The following is a 24,366-nucleotide window of genomic DNA, read 5'->3' on the forward strand; positions in this document are numbered from 1 at the left end:
TTCCAGTGAACTTCTGAAAGGCCACACTGGAATGGATCATGAAGAAATGACTAGAATGGTAGAAGCAATGACAATCTAAAACTCCTCTCTTTTAGGGGCAACGTGACTTCAAGCATCACCTCTGATGCTGCTGCTGCTAAGTTGCTTCAGTCATGTCCGACTCTGTGCGACCCCATAGACGGAAGCCCACCAGGCTCCCCCGTCCCTGGGATTCTCCAGGCAAGAACACCGGAGTGGGTTGCCATTTCCTTCTCCAATGCATGAAAGTGAAAAGTGAAAGGGAAGTCGCTCAGTCGTGTCCGACTCTTAGCAACCCCATGGACTACAGCCTCCCAGGCTCCTCCATCCATGGGATTTTCCAGGCAAGAGTACAACTCCCAAATCTTTGACTGTGGTAAGCAAGAAAACAAGGAGGAAACAGGAGTGAGGCATTTTGTCAGTGGAGGCAATAGTACTCAGACAACCACCCATCTGGTTGCAGGCGATGGTGAAAGAAGAACAGTGATGCTTTGGAGGAGTCAGGCTAGAGTGCTGGGTACTCAATGTGCCCACCAGCAAAGTCAAGAAGGGAAGTCAGCTTTCAGTGAAGGTCAGCTGGAACTTCAAGACCTTTCAATGCCTGGCGGTATGCCTTGTATATTACAGAACTTGTGTCAGCTCCCCGCATGCTGGGCTATGTGGTAATGTGGAGGTTCCTCCAAGCTCTGGGAATGCAGCCCTGGAGTTCTCAGGAGAAATGAGGACCACAAACAAATGCGGCAGGGGTCAGAGGTGAAAGGTGAAGTCACATGAGCCCTAAAAGGGAGACAATAGAGGAAAAAAAGTTTGAAGACAGGAGCATGGGAATGTCTACATTTAGAAGCTCATCAAAAGAGGTAGAAGCAGGGAAGAAGCAAGCGGAAGGTAGGAAGGATATGCAGCAGCACAGAAACCAAGAGAGGCAAGTTTTAGGAGAGAAGAGAGGGGTCAAGGCTGTCCATTGCTACAGAGACACTGGAAAGGGTGAGGACTGACACCAGGGCCCCGGGGCTTCCCTTCCAGCCCCAGCTGCAGGCTGTGCACATCTGCTACAGCATTGGGTCACTTTACTATACCCTGTTGTGGCTGGGTTTTTTGTTGTTGTTGTTACTTCTACTATTACTTAGGCCAAGGTCCTCACTTTGTTCAATACTCTGCCTTTTGTTATTGACACTGAACTTCCCTTGACCCGCTCTAGCTCCCAGTAGCAATGTACCTACCACTCAGATTTTCCTTTAAGAAAGGACTTTGTGAAAGGAGTGTCGTGTGTAGTAAGCTGAAGCTGCAGCAGAATCCACTTCAGTGTCGTGCTGAAGCCACACTCTCCCCAGGCACAGCGGTGGTGCTGGAGCTCGGCCATTTCTTCCCCACTTTGGGCTCCTCGGATGGGCAGCCGTGGCTGGTGCTCCCTGTGGCCTGGCTCAGATTTTTCTCAGGGCTGCACTGCAGTCTGAAGCTCCTCCTGCCAGTCCTTCTCCCCGCCCTTCTCCTTTCACAGGTGTCAGGACTGCAGGGGGGTCTGAAGATTTCCCTCTCATTCCCGCTCCCTTTTCCCTTCCTTCTGTTGTATCTCTTGTGCTTCTAATTCTGTCCCAGCACTTGCTTTCCCAAGGGACTCAACATCACACACCGGTCTAAGACATTTCTCCTTGTTTAGCCAGGCCTTTCTCCAAACTAGAAGCTGCCCTTGACCAGAGCTCTCATCTGGCTCACACTCCAAGTTCTCCTCGTTGGCCTCTTTGGAGGAGAACATTCCCTCTGACAGCGTACCAGTAAGGGAAGCCCCAGTCACCGCGCAGTCACCATCCCCCGACCTGCGCAGGTAGGGCCTGTGCTCTGAATACTCCTCCTCCAAGTCTTCACAGAGCAACTGCTATGCTTTCTTATTCCTCTCATGCTGTGTGCTCGCGTGTCCGTCTCTGAAAACCATGAGATCCTTGAAGGCAGGGACTGGGGCCTGACTCATCTTTACTTCCACAGTACCCAGCACGGTTCCTGGCACAGAGAATATGCTTGATAGATGTTTGTTGAATGAATTTAATACTTTAAATCTCGCCCAAAGGCAGATGGTATGGTTTTGTAAAAAGGGCTTTGTGGTCAGGTGGATGTGGACAAATTACTTTGTTGAATCTCAGCATGTGTATCAATATAAAAAAATAGTAATAGTAATAGAAAAAATAATTACAGATGAGCCCTGCTTCCCCACTCCTGGCATTTCCTTCCACGCCAGTGGACCTTGATGAGTATAAGTCCGGGCTTCTTCTTTCCACTTTCTCTCTCAGATTCACTCTCACCCAGGAGTGGTGAATTCGGGATGAACAGGGAAAATGAGCTGATACCCTTTCTCACCTGGGATCAGCCTGCCTGCAGCAAACGTGTGTTCTCTGGGTACACATCGTGAATAAATACACATATTTATACACACATATGTCATGAGCCAATGTAAAATATATTCTGGGTCACTGTCAACAATGTTTAAAATCAACTGCTCTAGGGAATTCTCTCTACTCTGGCAGCTACTGATTCTAAATTCTTTTGATAAGGAGTAGATTCCAGAAATTGTACCTCCCCATCCATGTCTCAGCCTGTATACCTACCTGCCTACTGAGTATCCCACTCGCTACTAAATTCAAGTTGCTCAAAACAACTAGCTGTATGTTAAATACGAAAATTGTTAAGAGAGTAAATCTTAAGAGTTCTATCAGAAAAAAAAAAAGTTTCTGTTTCTTTCATTTTGTATCGATATTTTTGCATGAGATGCTGGATGTTCTCTAAACTTACTGTGATAATCATTTCATGATATATGTAAGTCAAATCATTACACTGTATACTTTAAACTTACACAGTGTTGTATGTCAATCACATCTCAATAAAACTGGAAGAAAAAAAAAAACAACAACTACAACCTAAAAAAAAACAGTGTTCTTTTACTCCGAGCCTTGCTAGTGGTCTAGGGCAAGATTTCTCAGCCTTGACACTACTGACGTTTGGGGCTGGGTAATTCTGTGGTGGTGAAGGAAGTGGGGCTGCCTGTGGAATGTTCGGCCGCACCCTTGGCCTCCCCTCCCTAGATATCAGTAGCACCTCCCAGTTGTCTTAGACAAAAACGTCTTCAGATATTGTCAAATATCCCTGGAGGGAGGAGGCAGAGATGGAAATTGCCCCCCCGATGAGCCCCCGCACCCCCCTCCCCCGGTCTCAGGTAAAAGCCTTACCCCTAAGCAAGTGATTCACTACAGTTTGTGACTAGGGAGGTAAGTGTGTCTAATTCTGAAGTTTGGTTCCATGGTGAACACCCAAGCTATCCTAACCTCTAGAATCTTTGAATGTGACCTTATTTGGAAAAGAGTCTTTGAGGATGGAAAGTTAAGAACCTTGAGATGAAAATATTCTGGATTATCCTGGTGGGCTCTAAACTGAGTGGCAAGTATTTCTACAAGAGCAGACACAGATACAGAGAAAAGGCCGCGTGAAGATAGAGGCAGAGTCTGGAGTGATGCAGCCACAAGCCAAGGGATGCCTGGAGCCTGCTGAGCCAAAGAGGGAAGGCAGGATTCTCCCCCAGAGCCTGGCCCCCCCTAACACCTCAGCTTCAGTCTTCCAGAACTGTGAGAGAATACCTCTCTATTACTGTAAGCCATCCTGTTTGTGGTAACATGTTAGTCCAGCCCTAGGATATGAATATAATTAGCAAGCTTTCTTGGACTCTCATATTTAGCCATGCTAGCTATGATCAGTAATAAATGCCTTAGTTTAATGTTCCATCTGTTGACCCAGTAGTCTTATTTCTTACCCAGTTCAGAATCCAGGCAGAGACAAGGAATAGAATTTATTAGACCCCTTTAAGACTCCCCAAATTATTTCCCAGGGTTGGGTGAAAATGAAATGGGTCAGCATAAGTGAAAGCACCCTGTACAACCTGGTGCTTAGTCAGTTTATACTAAATGTCACTTTCTTTCCCTCCAGGATGGTGACAGGTAAAGTGACCTTCAACTTTCTCAGAGTGCAGTGAGATCCATCTCTACTTTCTGATCTCCCAGCCAGACTGCAGCCTCTTATCCAGAGGACAGCCAGACAGATCTCCACCTTCAATCCATTAATGCCACAAGGAGTGGTAAGGAAGCCCTTCCCATTGTTCACACTCAGAGGCCAGACATATGCTACCCCATTGCAGATGTGTGACTGCAGGTGGGTCTCCTCTGCCCTGGGGGGCAGGAATGGACTGCAAGTGCCTTATCCACATGCCCTCCAGCCCAGACCTATTACCTGAAATCATTTTAGCCATAGGACTCCACAGCAGAGAACAGACAACTGAAGATTCTCTGTACTAATGCCAGCATGATATGCAAGACCTCAAATCCCAATTTGTCTCAATCACAATTCTGTATGCACAAGGAGAAAAATCCTGGGACTTCAACCGAGGAGGGTGGGCCACCCCACTGCCACCCTCCCTCCCCTGCTTGCTTTTAGGTCTCACTGTTATCCGTGTTGCCTTACTTACATGATCAGGAGCTCTGACTCATATCGCATTAATTTATTCTTCTCCAGAACCAGCTTAAGCCATTCCTGCAAAAGCTGTGCTTCATCCTGTGTGCCTGAATCTGCTTAAGAAATCAATGGCAAATGGGTTAGATTGGCATTTCTCTTCCCATGATCAAACTGCTTTGAAGCTACTTTACGGGGCCATGTTTGTAGCAAAAAGGGCTCTGCAGGTGGCAGCCCCCTGATGGCCTGTTGAAGCCTCAAGGTCATGGGCATAACAAATAAAACACACCTGCGCATGCTCTAGGGGCGGTCCCCTTGGACATTTAGGGCGTGAATACTCCAGTTCGAAGGTTCGTATACCCTTGACAATGGCCTGCCACACTAATGACCCTCCTCTGAATATATGAGTGTCTTCCATAAAATTTCTATACATTTGTATATCATATCCACCACCAAAGAAAGCCCTAATAACCCTGCTGGTTACTATCTCCTTTTCTTCTGAATCGAATGCCTACTGAGTGCCCAGGTTGGCTGTGGGGCAGGAAAGTTCACATACCATTTGGTTATAGAAGAGTGGTAACTGGCATTTTGGGTTTTTTGCACAAAGAAAAGCCAAATGATTAGAGGGGAAAAGTTATTAGCTTTGAGTCTCATAGGGAAAAAGTTTTATCCATATACACTTATAACTTAGATTATGACCTTTATTCCTTTATTAAACAGAAGAATTATCATGATAAAATTCACATTGCTTTTAGATATTCAGTGTTAGATGCTAAATGTTTAGATAATAAAATGTTAAAATTTAGGAATGTTTGAGAAGTAGTAACATCAGTGGCTTTCTAGTATCTCACCCTGAAATGGGAACACAAGCTGTGTTGCAAAGCTCACGGCCATTCTCCAAGGATTTAACTTGGTAAGTCTCATTGCTGTTGTTTGTTGTTCAGTTGCTAAGTCGTGTCTGACTCTTTGCGACCCTAGGAACTGCAGCATGCCATGCTTCCCTTGTCCTTCACTATCTCCTGGAGTTTGCTCAGAGTCATCCATTGAGTCAGTGATGCCATCCAACCATCTCATCCTCTGTCCCAAAGGTAGAGAGGAAAACAGGGCAGTCGGAAAATGTGTGTGACCTTGGGCAAGTGGTTTAACCTCTTAGAACCTCTGCTTCTTCATGGGATAAACTAAACAAGAAGGCACACAGGTAATAGAATCATAATAAAGAGCTGCTATTGATAACGCAGGGTTACATGCCAGCCAATGGGCTAAGTACCTTATATGCAATACCTCACTGAATCCTCGCAATAAACTCACCAGTAGGTTCCCTTGTTATCACCACTTGATGGCTGAAGAAACAGAAGTTTGAAAGATTAGAATAACTTACTCAAGCTCAGAGTTAGTAAGTGGCAGAGCCAGGGCTTGAGTTCAGGAGAGACTTATCCTAAGCTCATACTCTTCTCTGCCTGTATACCCCTCTCCCCTCATTACTCCCTCCATTCCTCTCACAGCCCCATAAAGTAAATAAAGCCCCTAGCACATTGCAAAGTCATCCATAAAAATGAGTTCTCTTTCTCCCTGTCTCCTTGATCACTCTTTTATTGATATGGAAACTGGGGTCCAGAGTGATTGATGCGCAATGTCCCAAATTATATATTTAGTTAATGTACAAACTGGTGCTACAATGCAGAACTTGACTTCTGATTAATTAATTAATTCATTCAATAACACCTGTTTACAGAATAGGAGTCGGGTATTGCCTTAGGTACTGGGGATACAGTGATAGATAATGCTATTTATCGCCAGAATTTTAGAGATAGTAAGGCATGGTATTAGAGAAGGCAATGGCACCCTACTCCAGTACTCTTGCCTGGAAAATCCCATGGATGGAGGAGCCTGGTAGGCTGCAGTCCATGGGGTCTCTAAGAGTCAGACATGACTGAGCGACTTCACTTTCACTTTTCACTTTCATTCATTGGAGAAGGAAATGGCCACCCACTCTGGTGTTTTTGCCTGAAGAATCCCAGGGACAGGGGAGCCTGGTGGGCTGCCGTCTATGGGGTTGCACAGAGTCGGACATGACTGAAGCGACTTAGCAGCAGCAGCAGCAGCAAGGCATGGTATCTGCTGAAAAGGGTATTGTTAGATAATCTTTTGTATCAGATAGACCAAAAAGCTAGAATAAAATAGAATATCAGAAAACTGTCGCTACAACAAAAAAAGGCCTCTGGGAATACACAGCAGGGAGGGGTTTTCTGGTCAGGATATGAGGCTGGGCTTCCCAGGGGAGGTGATGTTTGAACTGGGGTATTGAAGAAAGGATAACACTTTGAGAGGAAACACTGAGGGTGGGAGAGAACAGTTCAATAAGAGGAAACAATATGAGCAAAGACAAGAGGGTAGAAGATGGTGGCGACAGAGATCAGGAAGGGCTAAGGAGACATAGAAGGTAGCCCATGAGACCTCAAAGTGTATGACCATCTCATCACAGAGGCCCCTGAACGCCGTGCTAAGGCTTTTGCACTTTATGCTGTAAATACAAAGGGACACTAAAGGTGGTTGAGCAGGAGAATGATACCTAGAGTTGGTGCAGGAAGGATTAAAAGGGAAAGAGAAATAAGTGTTATTCTTTCTTAGGTTTCTTGAATGAATGAATGAATAAAAGAACTTATAAACCTGTTGAATACCAACGTCTTCTGAGCACTGTTGGTGGTGCTGAGGGCCAGGGATGGATAAGCACTGGCTCCAGCTATCCAGGAAACTGGGACCTTGCAATCCAGTGGGGAAACCAACACCACACAGCCAAACGGGATACAATGTGCCCCCTGCCATGCAACACAGGAGGGAAGTGATTCATCTTATATGGAGGAAGTGGGGAAACCTCAGAGAGGAGACAGCAGGTGAGCTCAGTCTAAGTGGATGAGTGGGAGTTTTCCAGGGGCAGGAGGAGATGAAGAACAAGGCATTCCAGGGCATTAGTTGCTGAATGGAAGAATGAAATTTATAGACTGCAGATCATATATATGACATAGATGTTAAAAACATATACTTTAAATTCAGATTTAGGATCAAACTTCCATTCTTTGACCTGTCACTGTGGGGGCTTGAGTTCTTAACAGCCTCCCTGAGCCTCAGTCTCCTCATCTGTTTAAAGATACAATGGGATTGTGCATTCAAAGACCTTAACCCAGCCCTGGCACTGAGTATAAACTCAATAAATAGTAATGGTCATTATTCAAATCATGTAATGTACATGATGGAAGATCACTTAGGAGTCATCTCTCCCAGCCATTGAGGCACAAAGGAATTTCCTCTCCCACCCTCCGCTCCAGCCTCTACATCCACCACGTGGATGGTGGAATGCCCTGCTGTCCAAGTAGCCCACTGCAGAGCTGTGTACTCTCAAGTACTGAAAACTTCTATTGCTCGTCAATGGGTTGGCTACTCGCCACTGAGTCCAATTTTGCCCTCTGGAGGCAAATAGAGAACGCATAACTCTGTATTTTACGCGAAAGACATTCAGATATTTGAAGACGGATCTCATGATCCACTGTAGTTTTCTTATTTCAGAGTCAGTACCTCTAGGTCATTTATCATTTTATCATAAAAGAGCTGTCCACCTCTATTTGCCTTCTAATTTCCCAGAACATATCTTAAGGAGAGTCCAGAATCAAACAAAATATCAACAGGCCAGAATGGAGAGACACGCTTACATCTTCACCTTGAGCCCTGGAATTGCAGGAGTCCTTCCAGCAGCAGTGTCTTCACCTGGCTCTTCCTAACTCACAATTGAATCTTGTCTTCCCACACCAGGAGTGGTGAAGTCTGAGGACTTCATATTCAACTTGTGCAACTGATCTTCTAAAAGTAATTCAAGACTTACTTGTGCCTTGTTAAATATCATCTTATTTTGTTCCATTAAGGGGGAATCTTTGGGATATTTTATTCACCTGACACATTTCTCCTCGTTTGGGATTTCTGTGAATTGGTAAATAGGGCATCTTGCATCTTCATGTGATATTGAGAAATGAAACATCAGATGGAACTGGACCAAGAGCAGAGCCATCTAGCCCTGCAGGGACCTTTCTTACCCTTTGGGCAAGACTGTCCTACAAATTTTAAATGCATGGCACCTAACTAGTATCATCCAGCCCCCATTTCTATACCTTGTCCACTAGGATCTTATTAAAAACTTTAATATTAATAACAAAACAATTTTCCAAAATCAACTTTCACAAAGCCTGTTGTGCCCATTGGCATGACAAACCTCAAAACGCCACCCAGAAGAGGAAATGACATTTATTTTCCACAGCGTCGAAGTAAACGCCTGTGGTTCCTAAATTTCTGTCTCAATATCCACAGTTTCTTTAATAATTCTTTCTAGAATTTTGACAAAGATCAGAACTCATGTTTCTTTCTCATATGAAACTAGAAAATATACCCATTTCTAGTCCTTTGGTTCTGGAATTTTCCCTGAGTTTTCAAAGACTGGGGTCATTTCTGCAAGTTATTTCAACACCAGGGGGTTAATTCGGTCAATAAGCAAATTCTGATTGAGTAAGGTCACATCGAAGACATACTCTATTGTGAATGTATCATCTTTCACCACGGCTGAGAAACCTGAATTCTTTGCTCTCCCATTTCTCTCACCTATCCAGGTTTAATTTCCTCATCTAGATACTTGCTTAACATTTCTAGATTGAGGGCCATTTTCCTTGATTAAGAAAACAGAAAGGCTGAGAGAAGAAAACCCTGCCCCTCCCCAGTCATGTAACATTAAACCATCTGTCTCAGCTCTGGGGCTGTCCTTGCCTTGTTCTCAATCCAAAAGAAACAGCACTGTTCTGTCTTGAGAGTGTTTTTTGTTGTTGTTTTTCAGATTCAGCCTCTTTGCTACACTCTACCTACAGGTTCAAGCCAGACTTTTACCCTGCATTTATGTCCCTTCTTCAGTCTTTCTAAAATGTGGTCCCTCTGAGAGTTGTGCAGCCTCATTGATTTCTATTGATGCTGTATTCAACAAACACAGATTGAACTGAATCAATCAGTTTAATTTACTTTCTTGAGTGGAATAATTTGCAATTTTATAGCCTACAGTTTATTCTTAGACTCTTCCTTTCCTCAGTAGTCAAAATTACTTTTGAGGATCTTTGAACATGGAATCAAGTGCAGATTTCTAGGGAATCTGCTTTCCCAAGACATTGGGTACAGGCAGATGGTGCCTAGCCCAGGCTTGCCTTGCTCTCAACCCAAACAATGCACTGAGATTTCCATCACCTCACTACCCACCAGAGAGCTTCTCTGTAGGTCCTAATGAAGTCTCGAAGAGCATTGCTCCTCACTGTAGATGTAGTAGAGTGAAGAGGCAGAGGGAGTGGGCTTTGAGATCGATCAGACCTGTCTCTCCCACTTACAATGTGTGACCTTGGCCAAGTAACCTCACCTCTTTCTGCCTCAGTCTCCTCCCTTGAAAAATGGGGGTGGGGACCTGCCTGGCGGTCCAGTGGTTAAGACTGCCACTACAGGGGTCATGGGTTTGATCTAAGATTGGGGAACTAAGAGCCCACATGCTGCTTATGCAGCCAAAAACAAAAGAGAAGAATGCAGTGATCACAGTTTCCGTCTCATAAATTGGTTATGGGGATGAAATGACAAGATGCATGTAAAATGTTGACCATGGTGCTTGGACATAGTAAACATTCAGTAAATCGTTCCATTATTACTACTGTGCTGGTGCTTCTTCCAGCGTCCAGTTCTATGTTTCTGTGTGGACTATTTGCTGTATATCTCTAAAACTCAGCTAGAGTGTAATCCCTGACTTGATTACCTGTAGCTAAACTTTATCGGGTAACTTCCCTTGAGATTAATAAAAGCACTTAAATAATAATTATATATATATATATATATATATATATATATATATATATATATTTGTCTCCACATAAACAGGGAGATCATACGGCTGGATCATCAACACTTGCTTGGGGGGAAGCCTAGAGACTGCCTACACAGACTGTGAGCTCAGCCACACCTCCAGCTGGTCTCATGGCTGCTGGTGAACCGCACACCCTTCCAGGACAGGGATGTGACTCCTGCACCTGGGAACCAGGATGCAGCTAGAATGGCGCAACCCGAAGGTGAGCAGCCTCTGGCTGTGAATGCCACCCCTGCTGTGGCCACCATGCACTGGTTCTTCCTTTGTCCCTGTGCCCTCGTAACATGCTTTCTCCTAGACAAGATGCAAGGATCCTCTTGTTAGGCAAATTAAAGTCATCAAAACTCAATATAAAACAGCTTTTTACTAATGGGGTCATATAAGTTGACCCTCTTGTCCCTAGTAAGCTCTCAAAAACACAAAGCAAAATTTGTCACTCCCTACTGAAATTCAATACTCCCCTCCCCACCACCCCCCCACAAACATATACACAATTGAGTTTAAATCACCTAGCCTGACAGCATTTAGTCCCTGCTTACAATAGAGGGACTGGTACTTAACATCCAGAACTTTTTCTCAGTGGAGAATAACAGACTAAATGAACAATCTACTCTTTAAAGTCATGGCTTGTTAACCATTTCCTTTTGTCGGTAATGCTGAATGCTCCTCTGTGTATTGGGGTGTGGTTTTTCCAAGTTGGGTCTTGTGTTCCTCTCTGATTCACAACTATCTAAATCTTTAGATGTGATTTCCCACCTCCTCAGAACCTATGAGAAGTTCTACTTTGGTTTTTCCTGCAATTCTGTCAATGCCCTTGACATCCTCAGTGATGATCTGGAGCACGAAAGGGCATTAGAGTAATCACAGCCAGAATCCTTGGTAGCAGTGGGATTTCCCTCACATGGTGGGTTTCAGCCCCTGCCTCTGGCTCTCTGGCCTCTGGTCGCTCTTAGCTCCTGTGCACATCCATGGGCCTATTTCATTTCATCTCTAGCCAGGCCTCCTGTACCCAGCACTCTGGGTACTTGACTTCCCACAGCTCCTTACACATGGTGGTGGTAATCCAGAATGCTACACTGGGGGTCTGGTCTGATTCAGTCTTGACAAAAACTGGATACTGGAAAGTAGGTCATGATTCCATTCTGGGAGTCAGGGACTGCAGCTGAAAACCATAAATTCTAGCCCTTCCTTTATTAAACAGCTTTTTGTTTTTATTTTGCTTTTAGCTACCTATCTAGTCACCATAAATGAAGTTTTTCTTGCTTTTGAATTTTACTGAAATGATATCATAATATATGTAGTCTTCTACAACTTGCTTATTTTAAATTCTTTCTATATGCTTCTAAAATGCCTCTATGCTGCTCATTTTCACCACTGTATTTATAATATTCAGTTGTATGTGCCACAGTTAACTGTACTACAGTTTATCCATTTTTCTGTTAATGGATAGCTAGGTTGTTGGTAGTAGTTTGCTACTGTGGATGATGCTACCGTGAACATTGCTGTATATATCTTCTGGTTCATGTGGGTATGAGTTTCTCTGGAATATATAATTAGGAATGAAATTCTTGAGTAGTAGGTATGCAAATATTCAGCTTTCAGCATAAAGTCAAATTGTTTTCCAAAGATTTGTGGCTGTTTATATTCCCACTGTCTTCCCCTGGTGGCTCAGAGGGTAAAGTGTCTGCCTACAATGCGAGAGACCTGAGTTCAATCCCTGGGTCAGGAAGATCCCCTGGAGAAGGAAATGGCAACCCACTCCAGTACTCTTGCCTGGAAAATCCCATGGACGGAGGAGCCTGATAGGCCACAGTCCAAGGCGTCACAACAGAGCCGGATGTGACTGAGTGACTTCACTTTCACTTTTCATACTCCCACTAACATTGAATAAAAGCTCCCTTTATTCCTTACCCTTGCCAAATACTTAGTATTATCAGATTTTATAAGCTTTTGAAAATATAATAGTATAAATTTGTATAATATATAATATAATATATATATTATATATATGTATAATATATAATAGTATAATAGTGTAAATTTATAGTAATATAAATTTGCATTTTCCTAATTACTAATGAATATTCTTCTGTGAGACCTAGGACTTCCCTGGTGGCTCAGATGGTAAAGAATCTGCCTGCAATGCAGGAGACCCGGGTTCGATCCCTGTATTGGAAAGATCCTATGGAGAAGGGAATAGCAACCCACTTCAGTATCCTTGCTGGAGAATTCCATGGACAGAGGACCCTGGCAGGCTACAGTCAGAGGGGTCACAAAGAGTTGGACACAACTGAGTAAAACTATTACTATTCTTTTGTGAAATGTATATTTATACCATTTGCCTATTTTTATATGGAGTTGTTAATCTCTTATTGATTTGTAAGAGTTCTTTACATATTCTGGAATACTGAATATTTGTTATATTTGTTACAAATACATTTTCCAAATTAGTAGGTTTTCTTTTCTGGTTATATTTATCGCAAATTTTATTTTCCAAATTAGTGGCTTATTTTTTTCCTTTCCTTTATGATGTCTATAGACTACCAACTTGAAGTCTAAGAGATTCTTAACATTTCAAATTAAAGTCTTTAATTTTTATGACATTGATTATATGGTTTAAGATAAGGTTCAACTTCATTTTTTTCCTGTACGGAAAGCCAGTTGTCCCAGAATCACTGATCTCCTGTGAGTTGCAATGCTACTGCTGGCTTATATCAAGTTTTCATATATGTGAGATTATATTTGGGTGTGTTGATGGCTCTCAGTGAAGTATTCAAATTGGCTCCATAAAGGATGTGCATATTTTTTCTTAGATTTATTCCTAGGCACATTGTGTTTTTATGCTAATATAAATGATATCTTCTTTGTTATTTCATTTTCCAGAAACCAATGCTGAGATATGGAAATGCAATTGATTTTTCTATTTTGATCTTATTTCCAATCACATGATATAGACTCTTATTATTTAAAAAAAATCATCTGTACATTCTTTTGGGTTTCAATGTGGTTAATTCTATCATCTGGAAATGACAAAAATTTGTTTCTTCCTTCCCAAAGCTTGTGCCATTTTATCTCTGTCTTACTGGACTGGCTGGTCTCCTGTGCAATGTTGAATAGAAGAGGTGATGGCAAGCATCCTCTCCTGTTACTGATTTTAAAAGAAATGCTTCTACTATTTTACCATTAAACAATGCTGTTTGCTACAGGGTTTTGGAAGATATGTTTCAAATTCAGAAAGTTCTGACTCAGCAATTTCACTTCTAAGAACACAAAAACACCAATTTGAAGAGACATACGAAGCCCTATGCTCATTGCAGCATTACTTATAATAGCAAGATGTGGAAACAACCTGTGTCCACTAATTGATGAATGGATTTTAAAAATGTGGTATATATACAAAATATTAGCCATTAAAAAACAGTGAAATCCTGTCATTTGACAACACGAATGGACCTTGAAGGTACTATGCTAAGAGAAGTCACACAGAGAAAAATAAATACCATAGGATTTCACTCATATATGGAATCTAACAAACAAAATAAAACAAAAACAAAGTCATAGATACAGAGATCAGAGCAGTGATTACCTGAAAGGAAGGAGTAGGGGGTGGATGAAATGGGGAAAAAGGGGTCACCTGTTTGATGATAGATGGTAACTAGATTTGTGGAGGTGACCACTCTCTAGTGTATACAGACATCAAATTGTCACGCTATACAGTGAAACTTACATAATAAAAAAAATTTTAAGCTCCAAGAAGGCAAAATAAAAAGTTCTTTTTTTGCTAAAAGTTTTTATCCTAAATGAATGTTGAACTTTGTCAAATTATATTTTCTTCTTCTATTGAGAAATCATATGGTTTTCTCTTTAATTCGGTAATATGAAGATTGTTAAGTCACCCTTAGATTGTCAAATTTTAAAATGCATTGAATTAAATGTTAATTATATTCTTTTATCTTTTTGAATCTTTGCTATATCTATGGTTATGTCTGCCTCTTTCACTTGTTATTTATTTCTTCTTTTTTATTTTTAAAAATCAATTTAAAGGACTGCCTTTAGTCTTTTAACTTTTTCAGTGAACAATCATTTGGTTTATTTGACCCTATTTTATCTTTATTCTCTGTTTCATTAACATTTGCTCTTATATTTATTATCTTCTTTCTTTAGGTTTATATTGTTCTTCATTTTCTAAGTGAAGTTGGACACTTAGCTCGTAGATTTAAGCCTTTCTTCCTTTCTAATAAAAGTATTTAAGGCGATACCTCTAAGAACAATTTTCACTGCATCCCATGAGTTTTGATCTATTGTTTTCCTTTTCATATTTACTATATTTTAAATTTCAAAGTATTTTTTAAAATATATTTTTTATTTTTTTGACCCAAGAGAAATGTATATTTTTACTTTCCAAATGCATGATTTAAAAAAATACCCTTTGGTTATTGATCTCTAAGTTAGTTACATTGTAGTGTAGAATGTGGCCTGTATAATATAGATTCTCTGAGATTTACTTTATGAACCAACATGGTCAATTTTTATAAATCATCATATAAACTTGAAAAGAACACACATCCTCTAATTTGAGGGTGCAGGGTTTTATACATGTCCATTGGAAATGGCAACCCACTCCAGTACTCTTGCCTAGAAAATTCCATGGATGGAGGAGCCTAGTGGGCTACACTCCATGGGGGTCACAAAGAGTCGGACATGACTGAGTGACTTCACTTTCTTTCCTTATTAAAGTTATTAACTGCAATGTTCAAACTTATAGTAATGTTTTGTCTGTTTGCCTCTCATTAACGGAGAGATATAGTAAAACCTCCTGCCATGATGATAGAAATTTCTCCTTGAAGTTTTGTCATTTTTTGTTTTATATATTTTGAGGCTGCTATAGGTTCAACATTTTAAACTGTCATAATCTTCTTGGTGAGTTGGTCATTTTAAAATTATGTAGTGACACTGTTTATTGCTAATCATAGTTTTGTTACTAAAAATTAATTATCTGGGCTTCCCAGGAGGCACTAGTGGTAAAGAACCTGCCTGCCAATACAGGAGATATAAGAGACGTGGGTTTGATCCATTTGCCCTAGCTTTATTTGTCTTATTTAGCTAGTATATACTTGCCATTTTTCTTTTTTACATTAATCCTTTCACTTATTTATGCTTTATACATGTCTACTAAAGAGCATATAAATGGCTCTTGTTTTGATCATTGACTTTCACCACAATTATTGAGATATTTAGACTTGTTTTCTATCATCTTTGTGCTTTTTATCTTTTTAAAAATGCTTAAAAATTTCTGTTTAGAATTGAATTGGGGGTTTGGTTTAGTTGATTATTTTTTCTTATTTCTTCTCCCTCTGTTTCCCCTAGTTGATTTGAAGTTATACATTTTTTCCTATTCTTTTCATAATTATAGTTAAAATCTAAATAGGCATTTTAAAATATCCTCAGCTCAGTTCATTTCAGTTGTTCAGTCATGTCTGACTCGTAGCGACTCCATGGACTGCAGCACACCAGGCCTCACTGTCCATCACCAACTCCCGGAGTTTACTCAAATTCATGTCCATTGAGTTGGTGATGCCATCCAACCATCTCACTCTCTGTCATCCCCTTCCCCTTGTACCTTCAATCTTTCCCAGCATCAGGGTCTTTTCCAATGAGTCAGCTCTTCGCATCAGATGGCCAAAGTATGAAAGTTTCAGCTTCAACATCAGTCTTTCCAATGAATGTTAAGGACTGATTTCCTTTAGGATGGACTGGTTGGATCTCCTTGCAGTCCAAGGGACTCTCAAGAGTTTTCTCCAACACCACAGTTCAAAAGCATCAATTCATTATTCTTTTTTTTTTTTAAAATTAAAAAAATTTCAGGTATACACGTGCTCCCCATCCTGATATTCTTAAATATTCTAACAAAGTCTATCCTTTTAAACAACAGAAGGACCCTGGAATGCTTTACTTCTAATCATTCAACTCCCAACTCCTGTCCATTTTAGTCCAGTATTTTAGTTCTGTCTTTGGAAAAAAAAAAACCCATGCTATTTTATATTGACAATGTTTTACTTACGTGTTTATTATTTTTTGCATTCACCATTTCTTCTTGAATATTTCAGAGCAGCCTCTTAGGTTTATCTTTTTTTTTCCTGATTAAAGCATATTTGCTAGAATTTTGTTTGTAGGTAATTTGTTGATTTGGCTTGAATCTCATTCTGAGTGGCTCACTTCTTTGTGTTTCGGGTGATTTAAAAAATTATTATAAGGTCATAGTTTACTGAATTTAATCTGTCTGAATCCTGAGAGCCTAACCTGAAGCATGGTCTCTTTGATACAGAATCTACAACTGGTCTTAGAGTTCTAGAGACCTGGCTTAACATGGGAATCCCAAGGTTAGCTCCTCTACTTCTTGTTAGACTTGAAGCAACCCTGGATTACTATTTCTGTGTTTGCTTCCTTCCTGGAACACATAGGTTTTAGCAGATGTTTATTCTTTTCCCTCTCTTTCTTGGCCCTGAGAGACTTCTCTCACTTAAAAGTCTAGCAACATCTTCAAAAATGTCTTGTTGTAGTTAATGGGCTTTTCAGTATATATTCCACCATTCTGCTGTTCCATACGTTTTAGGAACCATGTTCTGTACTCTTGGCAGAGGCAGTCACTTGGGTATTTAATTAAAAATTTTTTTTCAAGTAAAATCACTGTAATAGTGTTTTTTAAAGCTGAGGGATGTAAAATTAACTTTGTGGGTCATAACAAGCACTAGAAAATGAGACAGAATAAAAAATATTGGTCTTTTATAAGTAGTAAAGTTTAAAATTATCTCTTGAAACATTGTATTCGATTATATATTTATATATACTAATAACTTGTGATATAAAACATATTTCTTACTGCTGTCATGGGCAATTTTTTTGTGTAAAGCAATTGTCTAGAGCACATAACTCTGAAGCACATAACTCAGTGACCCGAGGATCCACACGATGGAGAGAGGACCCAAGGCTTCTTTAGGAAGAGAATCTTTGTCTGTCTGGCCCTCACTGGGTCCATTTCTGTAATAAGGCCACTGCTCGACTAGGTAGCTACTGAGGCTGGAAATAGAGGTGACTACATAATAAGTGGATTATTGCCATTTGTTGAGAGAGGCAGTCTGCCATAAACCTTGAGCATTCCTGCATGTCTTTGCTGAGTGTGCAAAACAGCAAGGACTGACCATCCTATGATCCCGAGCCACTTCTGCAACCAGTCAAGTAGATTACTTGCTTCCTGGGAAATGGGCTGGCTTGTTGACTGCTTGCTACAGATGCTGCTGAGTTCCTCTGCTGTGGTACAATCCCCTCTGTGCACAGCTGCCATCTGGGTCTATCCGGCCACACCCCAGCACTTAGATACAGGGCAACTTGTACCACGCTGCTGCTCTTGCCATTTGCTGCGCTGTGAGTAAAAACTCCCTTGCTCTGATGCACTGAATCTCACTGTTTACTTTCAGCACATGGAGTGTGGCAAACCCATCCAAATTCCTCGGTTGCTAGGCTACCAGCTTCAGCATCTTTGCCATGAATGGCATCAAGATTCAAAATCAGGAGTGTCTGACTCTACTGTCTGTGTTCTTTGCAGGACACCTTGCTGTTTCTTTATCCAAGAAATTATTATTCCTTCTGTTCCTCAGTGGCAATCAAGATAGAAACCACAGAGTGGAAGCCAAACTACTTCCCTCTTTCGGCCTGAGGGTTATTGCAATTTCTCTTGTCGTGTATGCTCCTGCTGCCACCTGCTGGCAGCCTCAGGCATCCAGGTTCTTTGTAAACCTCAGACAGGTTCTTTGTAAACCCCTTATCCGTGTGAAGGAAAAGCCATCTGACTCCAAGGAAAAAGAAACAAGAAGCTCAACGCAGGCAACCAACTGGTAAGCCTTCCTCAAAGCTGGTAAAGCTATCGGGGAGGAATAATTCCCATACGCTCCCGATCTCAGTTTTCACCAGATTTTACCTGTTTCCAGGTACTGAAAGAAAGCAGAGATTCTGTTATTTACTTTGCCTAAATTTGAATGGTGGTCTCCTGCTAAACTGGGGTGTCCCGCCACCTTGGCACATAACACTGACCACCACGTTGGCAATCAACAAACCAGTAGGTAATAGCATTTGACCAAAAAGTCTAAGCAGCTGCAAAGCTCAACTTGACCTCTTCATAGAAAGTGAAGCTCAGGGCAATCAGGTCATTGCACATCATGGTCCTTTACTCTGGGCAGCTAGAACCATCAGGACAACCCAATCCCTTTGTCAAGGACATCACACACACACACACACACACACTCACAAACACACCTTACAGAACATAATGACTTGTTATCTGGGGTGGATTTTTGTTTTTCTTTGTTTCCCTTGCCTTGACAAAATGGGGAAAAACCCTTCCTGGGGTGGGAGAGCTTATTTCTGACTGTTGGAAAAAGAGAAAGCAGGAATTGTTGTCACGACAATTAGAAGCTCATCAAAGGCTTATTTTGCTCATCAGCCATCATTGCCCTCTGTCCTGCACCCCCGCATGTTCCTCTAATTCAATGCCCGCCTAATGAATAACTCCTAGGAACAAAAGACCCTTTCAGGCTGGTGCACATCACTATCGGAGGAGACTTGCATAACTGTCGCAGACAACTCATGTTTTCAGGCCTGTCTCTAAATTTGGTTATTCACAACCTTTATAGCTCAATATTATTGTCTAACTGTGATTATTTTCTAATTATCCTAATAATACCTATTAAATAATTCCCAATCACTTGAACCAGAGCAGCCCAGGCCAGCTCAAATACAACTTAACCTAATAAGCATCGGTCATTCATTAAGCACCAGGGCAATCTCTTAAAGGGGCTGAGTGGAATATTAAACTGCACAGGAATATTATTATTGCACAAATGTTATTACAAGTTAGAGTGTATTAATTTCAATGCCTGGTTCGCACATCTTCTGCTCGGTCTCCTCTGGGGCTGCTGTGACTTGACTCTTCCCGTCTCCAGCCCCTTGTTGATCTGCATCTGTCACCCACACAAGGACAATCAAGGAGAAAAAAGCCCATAAACTTAACAGGGAAATTAAATTACCAAGGATATAAAGGGAATGAACAGAATCCATCTTCTGGCCGGCGAAATACTACCTTTGAGAACACCGTGAGCTGGCTGAGTTTCTCTAGCTGATAACTCAAAATAGCCTTTCTTTACAGGGAGGGAGATTTTTCAGGAGCTTTAAAAATTTGGTTTCTAGACTTTAAATTTCAAGCAATAAAGATCAGAGACTCAGGTCTTTTAAAAGTGCAGGATATTTAATAATATTTCATAAAGTAATATCAGGTAGCCATTTATTGAATGCCTACAATGTGGTGGGCACTCTTGGGAGACTACTGGCCCACCAATGCCCGTAATTCTCAAAATGATCTAGTAATGTGAGGATTATTAGCCCCATTTTTTACTCCAAGGAACCTGAGGCCAGAAAGATTAAGTGATTCTCCTAAAACCACACAGCCTAAATGCAGTGGAACAGAATTTGAACACGGGGCTCTTTGATGCTTATGATTTTACCTACTCCACCATGCCATACTGCCTCCCCAGAAAACCAAAACATGTCCTAGCTTTGCTGGTTTATCCTTTTCATTTCTAAGTCTCTCACTGAAGTCAGCAGATCCCCAAAGACAAGTGCCAAGCCTTCTTGATTGGGAATATGACCAAACATTTCGTTGTATCAAAAGCCCTGACAACAGCTATAGAGGCAGGCTGTGACCCTCACTCCAAGTAGTGACAAACAGTTATCATTTTTGTCAAAAACCCTACTTCCAACGGGTGGATTTGAGTTCTCATTGTAAGGAAATGCACAGAGTATTGTAAGAAAAGGAACAAATATTTATTAACCATCTCTCCTATGCCAGGCACTGTTTCAGGGCTTCCATATACATTGTTTTGACTGGTCCTCAACATAAACCTGAGGAACAGGTACAATCGTCACTCCCGCTTTGTAAACACAGAGACTGAGGCACAGAGGGGTAAAGTAAGTCAGACCCTGACATCTCCAGAGAAACACTAACCACGTAGCTGCTGCTGCTGCTAAGTCACTTCAGTTGTGTCCGACTCTGTGCAACCCCATAGACGACAGCCCACCAGGCTCCCCCATCCCTGGGATTCTCCAGGCAAGAACACTGGAGTGGGTTGCCATTTCCTTCTCCAATGCATGAAAGTGAAAAGTGAAAGTGAAGTTGCTTAGTCGTGTCTGACTCTTCACGACTCCATGGACTGCAGCCCACCAGGCTCCTCCATCCATGGGATTTTCCAGGCAAGAGTACTGGAGTGGGGTGCCATCGCCTTCTCTGAACCATGTAGCTACTGAAGTTGAAATCATAGGACTTCTCAAGTGGATGGGCCTTTTTAAGGCTCTGGGAGTAGCCCCCAACTTCAGGTCTCACAAAATCTGAGTCTGTATCTGCTGAATTTTTAAGAGAATTGAAGTCCTAACCTTTCTCTATATTGTTTACACGACTGCACACAGAAATATGTCTTTCAGTATCTGCTTTTTCATGCTTTATATCCAAGCTACAGAAGGCTAAAGATATCACATCAGAAAATTAAAGAGACAATGCCTCCAAGTATATGGATGTGTGTACACATATAAATGGGGGCTTCTCTGGTGGCTCAGATTGTAAAGAACCACCTTCCAATGCAGAAGACATAAGAGACATGGGTTTGATCCCTGGGTCAGGAAGATCCCCTGGAGAAGGGAATGGCAACCCACCCCAGTATTCTTGCCTGGAGAATCCCATGGACAGAGGAGCCTGGTGGGCTACATACAGTCCATGGGGTCACAAAGAGTTGGACACGACTGAGCGACCAACACTTTCATACATATGTGTGTGTGTGTGTAACTGAATCACTTTGTTGTATACCTGAAACAAACACAACATTGTAATAAAATTCAACTAAATAAAAAAAGAGACAATGCCCACCACTAATTCCAACTGATTAGCCACACACTGCTGGATGGTTTCCAAAAACACATAGATTTCTTCCAGTTTTATCCCTCACCCAAAACCCTCTGCTGGCTCCTCATTCATTAAGGCATTTCACATTTGGCCTTTGCAGGTGCTGTTCCCTCTGCCAGAACAGTCTTCTCACCTCCTTTGTTACCTCCTGTTCCTCTTCTGGTTCGTGTCTTATCAGATCATCCCTTCCAGGTGATTAGCCTGACTGACCTCCCCTCCCCGCCCCACCTCCATTGAGATCAGTTAGGAACCCGTGATTCTGTCCTCATTCTACCCTAATGCGTGTTCCCATCACAACCCTCATCCCCCTGTACTACGGTTTGTTTATTTACGTGTCTATGTCCCTCAGTGGACCACACACTTCTCAAAGGCAGAAAAAGTGTTTATTGTTATAGAAACATTGTCTCCATGTCTAAGGCAAGGCAAGCCTTCACCAGATGAATTCTGTTTGCATCTAAGAATCTGAAGCTATCAGTAGAATAGATATCATTTATTGCTTTCCCTTGTACCAGGCATGTGCTGATTGGGGAAGATCCCCTGGAGAAGGGAATGGCAACCCACTCTAGTATTCTTGCCTGCAGAATCCCATGGACAGAGAAGCTTGGTGGGCTACAGTCCACGGGGTTGCAAAGAGTTGAACGTGACTGAGTGACTAACACAGTACTATACATATATATATAATTTCTTCTTTAATCTTTATCTTAGCTCTATAAGATAGGAAACCACTATTATCCACATTTTATAGCATAAAACAAAAGTTCATAAAGGTTTAGAACGTGAGTGATCCAAGGCCTCAAGGCTGATAAAGAGAGAAACAGGTGGTAAAGGGAGAAATCAGGACTTTGACTCCAAGTCCAGCTTTGAATCTCTACCAACATTGCTTGAAAACACTCAACTATTTCTCCTGAATTTATCTTAACCTCTGAATTGCAAGAACATAGCAGCAGAGAGACCGAACAGACCAGAAACCCAAGGCCCACAGGCCAACCGATGTCCTGGGGATTTCAAACAGGATGACCAGTTTGATTTTGCAAGTGGGAAGCAGCTGCAGATTGGGCACCCAGGTCAATGTTGATAGCTCCGCAGCGAGTGACAAGGCCTCACTGCTTTGCCTGGATGGCTAGACCAACACTATTCTCAGACCATAGTCACAGGCCTGAGCCCACTGCATCGGATCTGCCCACAGTGATACCTACCTGCTTCTCCTCTCAGCGCCTTCTCCAACCTCACGCCCTGGATCTCGAAAGCCCTCTGCCGCTCCTCCACTTCCTCCAACTGCCTCTGGATGGCCTGCAATGCCAGGATTGTGTGTCATGCAGGTGCTTGCCACATGCGGAGTCATACAAGGGGGCTAGTTCTGCCACCTACTTTCCAAGAGGAAGAAGCCCTTTCTCTTGGGTTGCCAGCTCTTCAGTTAACTGGGTAAGAATCTCTGAATTCCCCAAACAACTGGAATTTGATATTTCCCTTCTTTAATATGAAAACATAAAGCAAGGAGTCTGTGTGTAAGCTCAATCTGCCCCCAGGGAGATAGTCCCTTTTGACCAGGCCAATCACACAGACATGCTGTCAGGCAGAGGCTGCCGGCCTGGGTGGGCAGCCCTCATGGCTCCTGGACTCCTCGGAGCCTTGGCCTCTGACCATGGTCATGGCACAGCTGCTGGAGCTACTGGCCATATTCAGAGTTGGACAGGATCTCTGGGGACAAACACAGAGTATGCTCACGATCCATTTTCCCAAGAAGAACCAGCAGATACCTCCCAAGACATTGGAACAGGAGATGGGAGCCAACTCCTGGGGCTGGGTGTTCCTCTCTCAGTCTGCCCTGCCCCTGTCCTGAGCTACAAATTGGCAACCTATTATTTCATTGCACCATGGGGCTTTTTACTGTCTGCAGAAGTGTACTGTGGCTTGTCACTAGCAGTTTACTAAGACCAGACAGAGATGTTTATTTCATTAAGGCATATCCTCCTTAGACTACTGTAGGTACCTATCACGGCTTGGGGTCATGATGGGCTTTGTATTTACATGTTTAGTTTCCCCACTAGCTATTTCTGTCTTGTGTGTATTAGGAAGGAAAATTAAGGGGAAAAAAATCCCTTTCCTATATACATTTTTTTCATCCCCATCAGTTTTCTCTGCTTTTAATCACATGCTGCCACAAGGCACATCTCTTGGCAGAACAGACTTTGGACCAGGCACCTTCAAAGAAGTGGCAGCTGTTTGGGCAGGTATAACCTGTGTGTTCTTCCTTCCCTACTTTCTCCTAGCTCTGTCTCACTCTTCTTCCTCCTTAACTCTACTTTGTTCTAAGTCTCCCCTGGAGTCAAATTACAATTGCTGAGGCACCTCCAATCTGTGAAGAGGCCCAGCAAGGGCAGGGGCAGGGACTCAGCAGCCACCTGGCTTCTTGTCTTAGCTGAGAGTGTTTAAATCCCAAACATAAAATCTGAAATAGATGGGAATTCTAACTAAAACTACTTGTAATTTTATGCTTTCTTCCTCTCTGTCTCTTTTTTAAAAACAATGATATCTTTATAGATCTGTCTCTCGCTGGTAGAGTGTAGCATTGCTAAAGGAAGGGAAACATTTAAATGACTTTATGGCTGATTGCTTTGTAATTATGGCTATGTAATTGTTATGGACTAAGCAGTCTCCACCCCACACTAAATTCACCTATTGATGTCCAAACGCCTAAAGTGACTGTTTGGCCCTTAAGGAGGTAGGTGAGGTTAAATGAGGTCATAGTAGTGGGCCCTAATCCAACAGGACTGGTGTCCTTACATGCAGAGGAAAAGATACCAGAATTCTTTCTTTCTCTTGCTCTGAATGCACACACACGAAAAGGCCATGTGAAGACACAGCAAGAAGGCAGCTGTCTGCAAGCCAGGAAGAGAGTCCTCACTGGAAACCAACACTGGAGACACCTTGATCT

At 42.1% G+C, this 24,366-nt stretch overlaps 1 protein-coding gene across 4 annotated transcripts in view; it reads right to left on the reverse strand.

Moving 5' to 3' along the window:
* MICAL2 (microtubule associated monooxygenase, calponin and LIM domain containing 2) overlaps positions 1-24,366 on the reverse strand; it is a 240,721-nt gene that overhangs the window by 7,523 nt on the left and 208,832 nt on the right. For 3 of the 4 annotated variants that reach the window (XM_061440774.1, XM_061440773.1, XM_061440772.1), the window contains 2 exons: positions 22,628-22,721; positions 4,520-4,622 (listed from right to left, as the gene is read on the reverse strand). In XM_061440774.1, coding sequence (XP_061296758.1) covers positions 4,520-4,622; positions 22,628-22,721 — 197 coding nt within the window. The remainder of the gene's footprint in view (positions 1-4,519; positions 4,623-22,627; positions 22,722-24,366) is intronic. The other variant, XM_061440771.1, reaches the window with a different exon arrangement.

The sequence above is a fragment of the Bos javanicus genome, chromosome 15 (genome assembly GCF_032452875.1).
Source record: "Bos javanicus breed banteng chromosome 15, ARS-OSU_banteng_1.0, whole genome shotgun sequence".
NCBI classification, from domain to species: domain Eukaryota; kingdom Metazoa; phylum Chordata; class Mammalia; order Artiodactyla; family Bovidae; genus Bos; species Bos javanicus.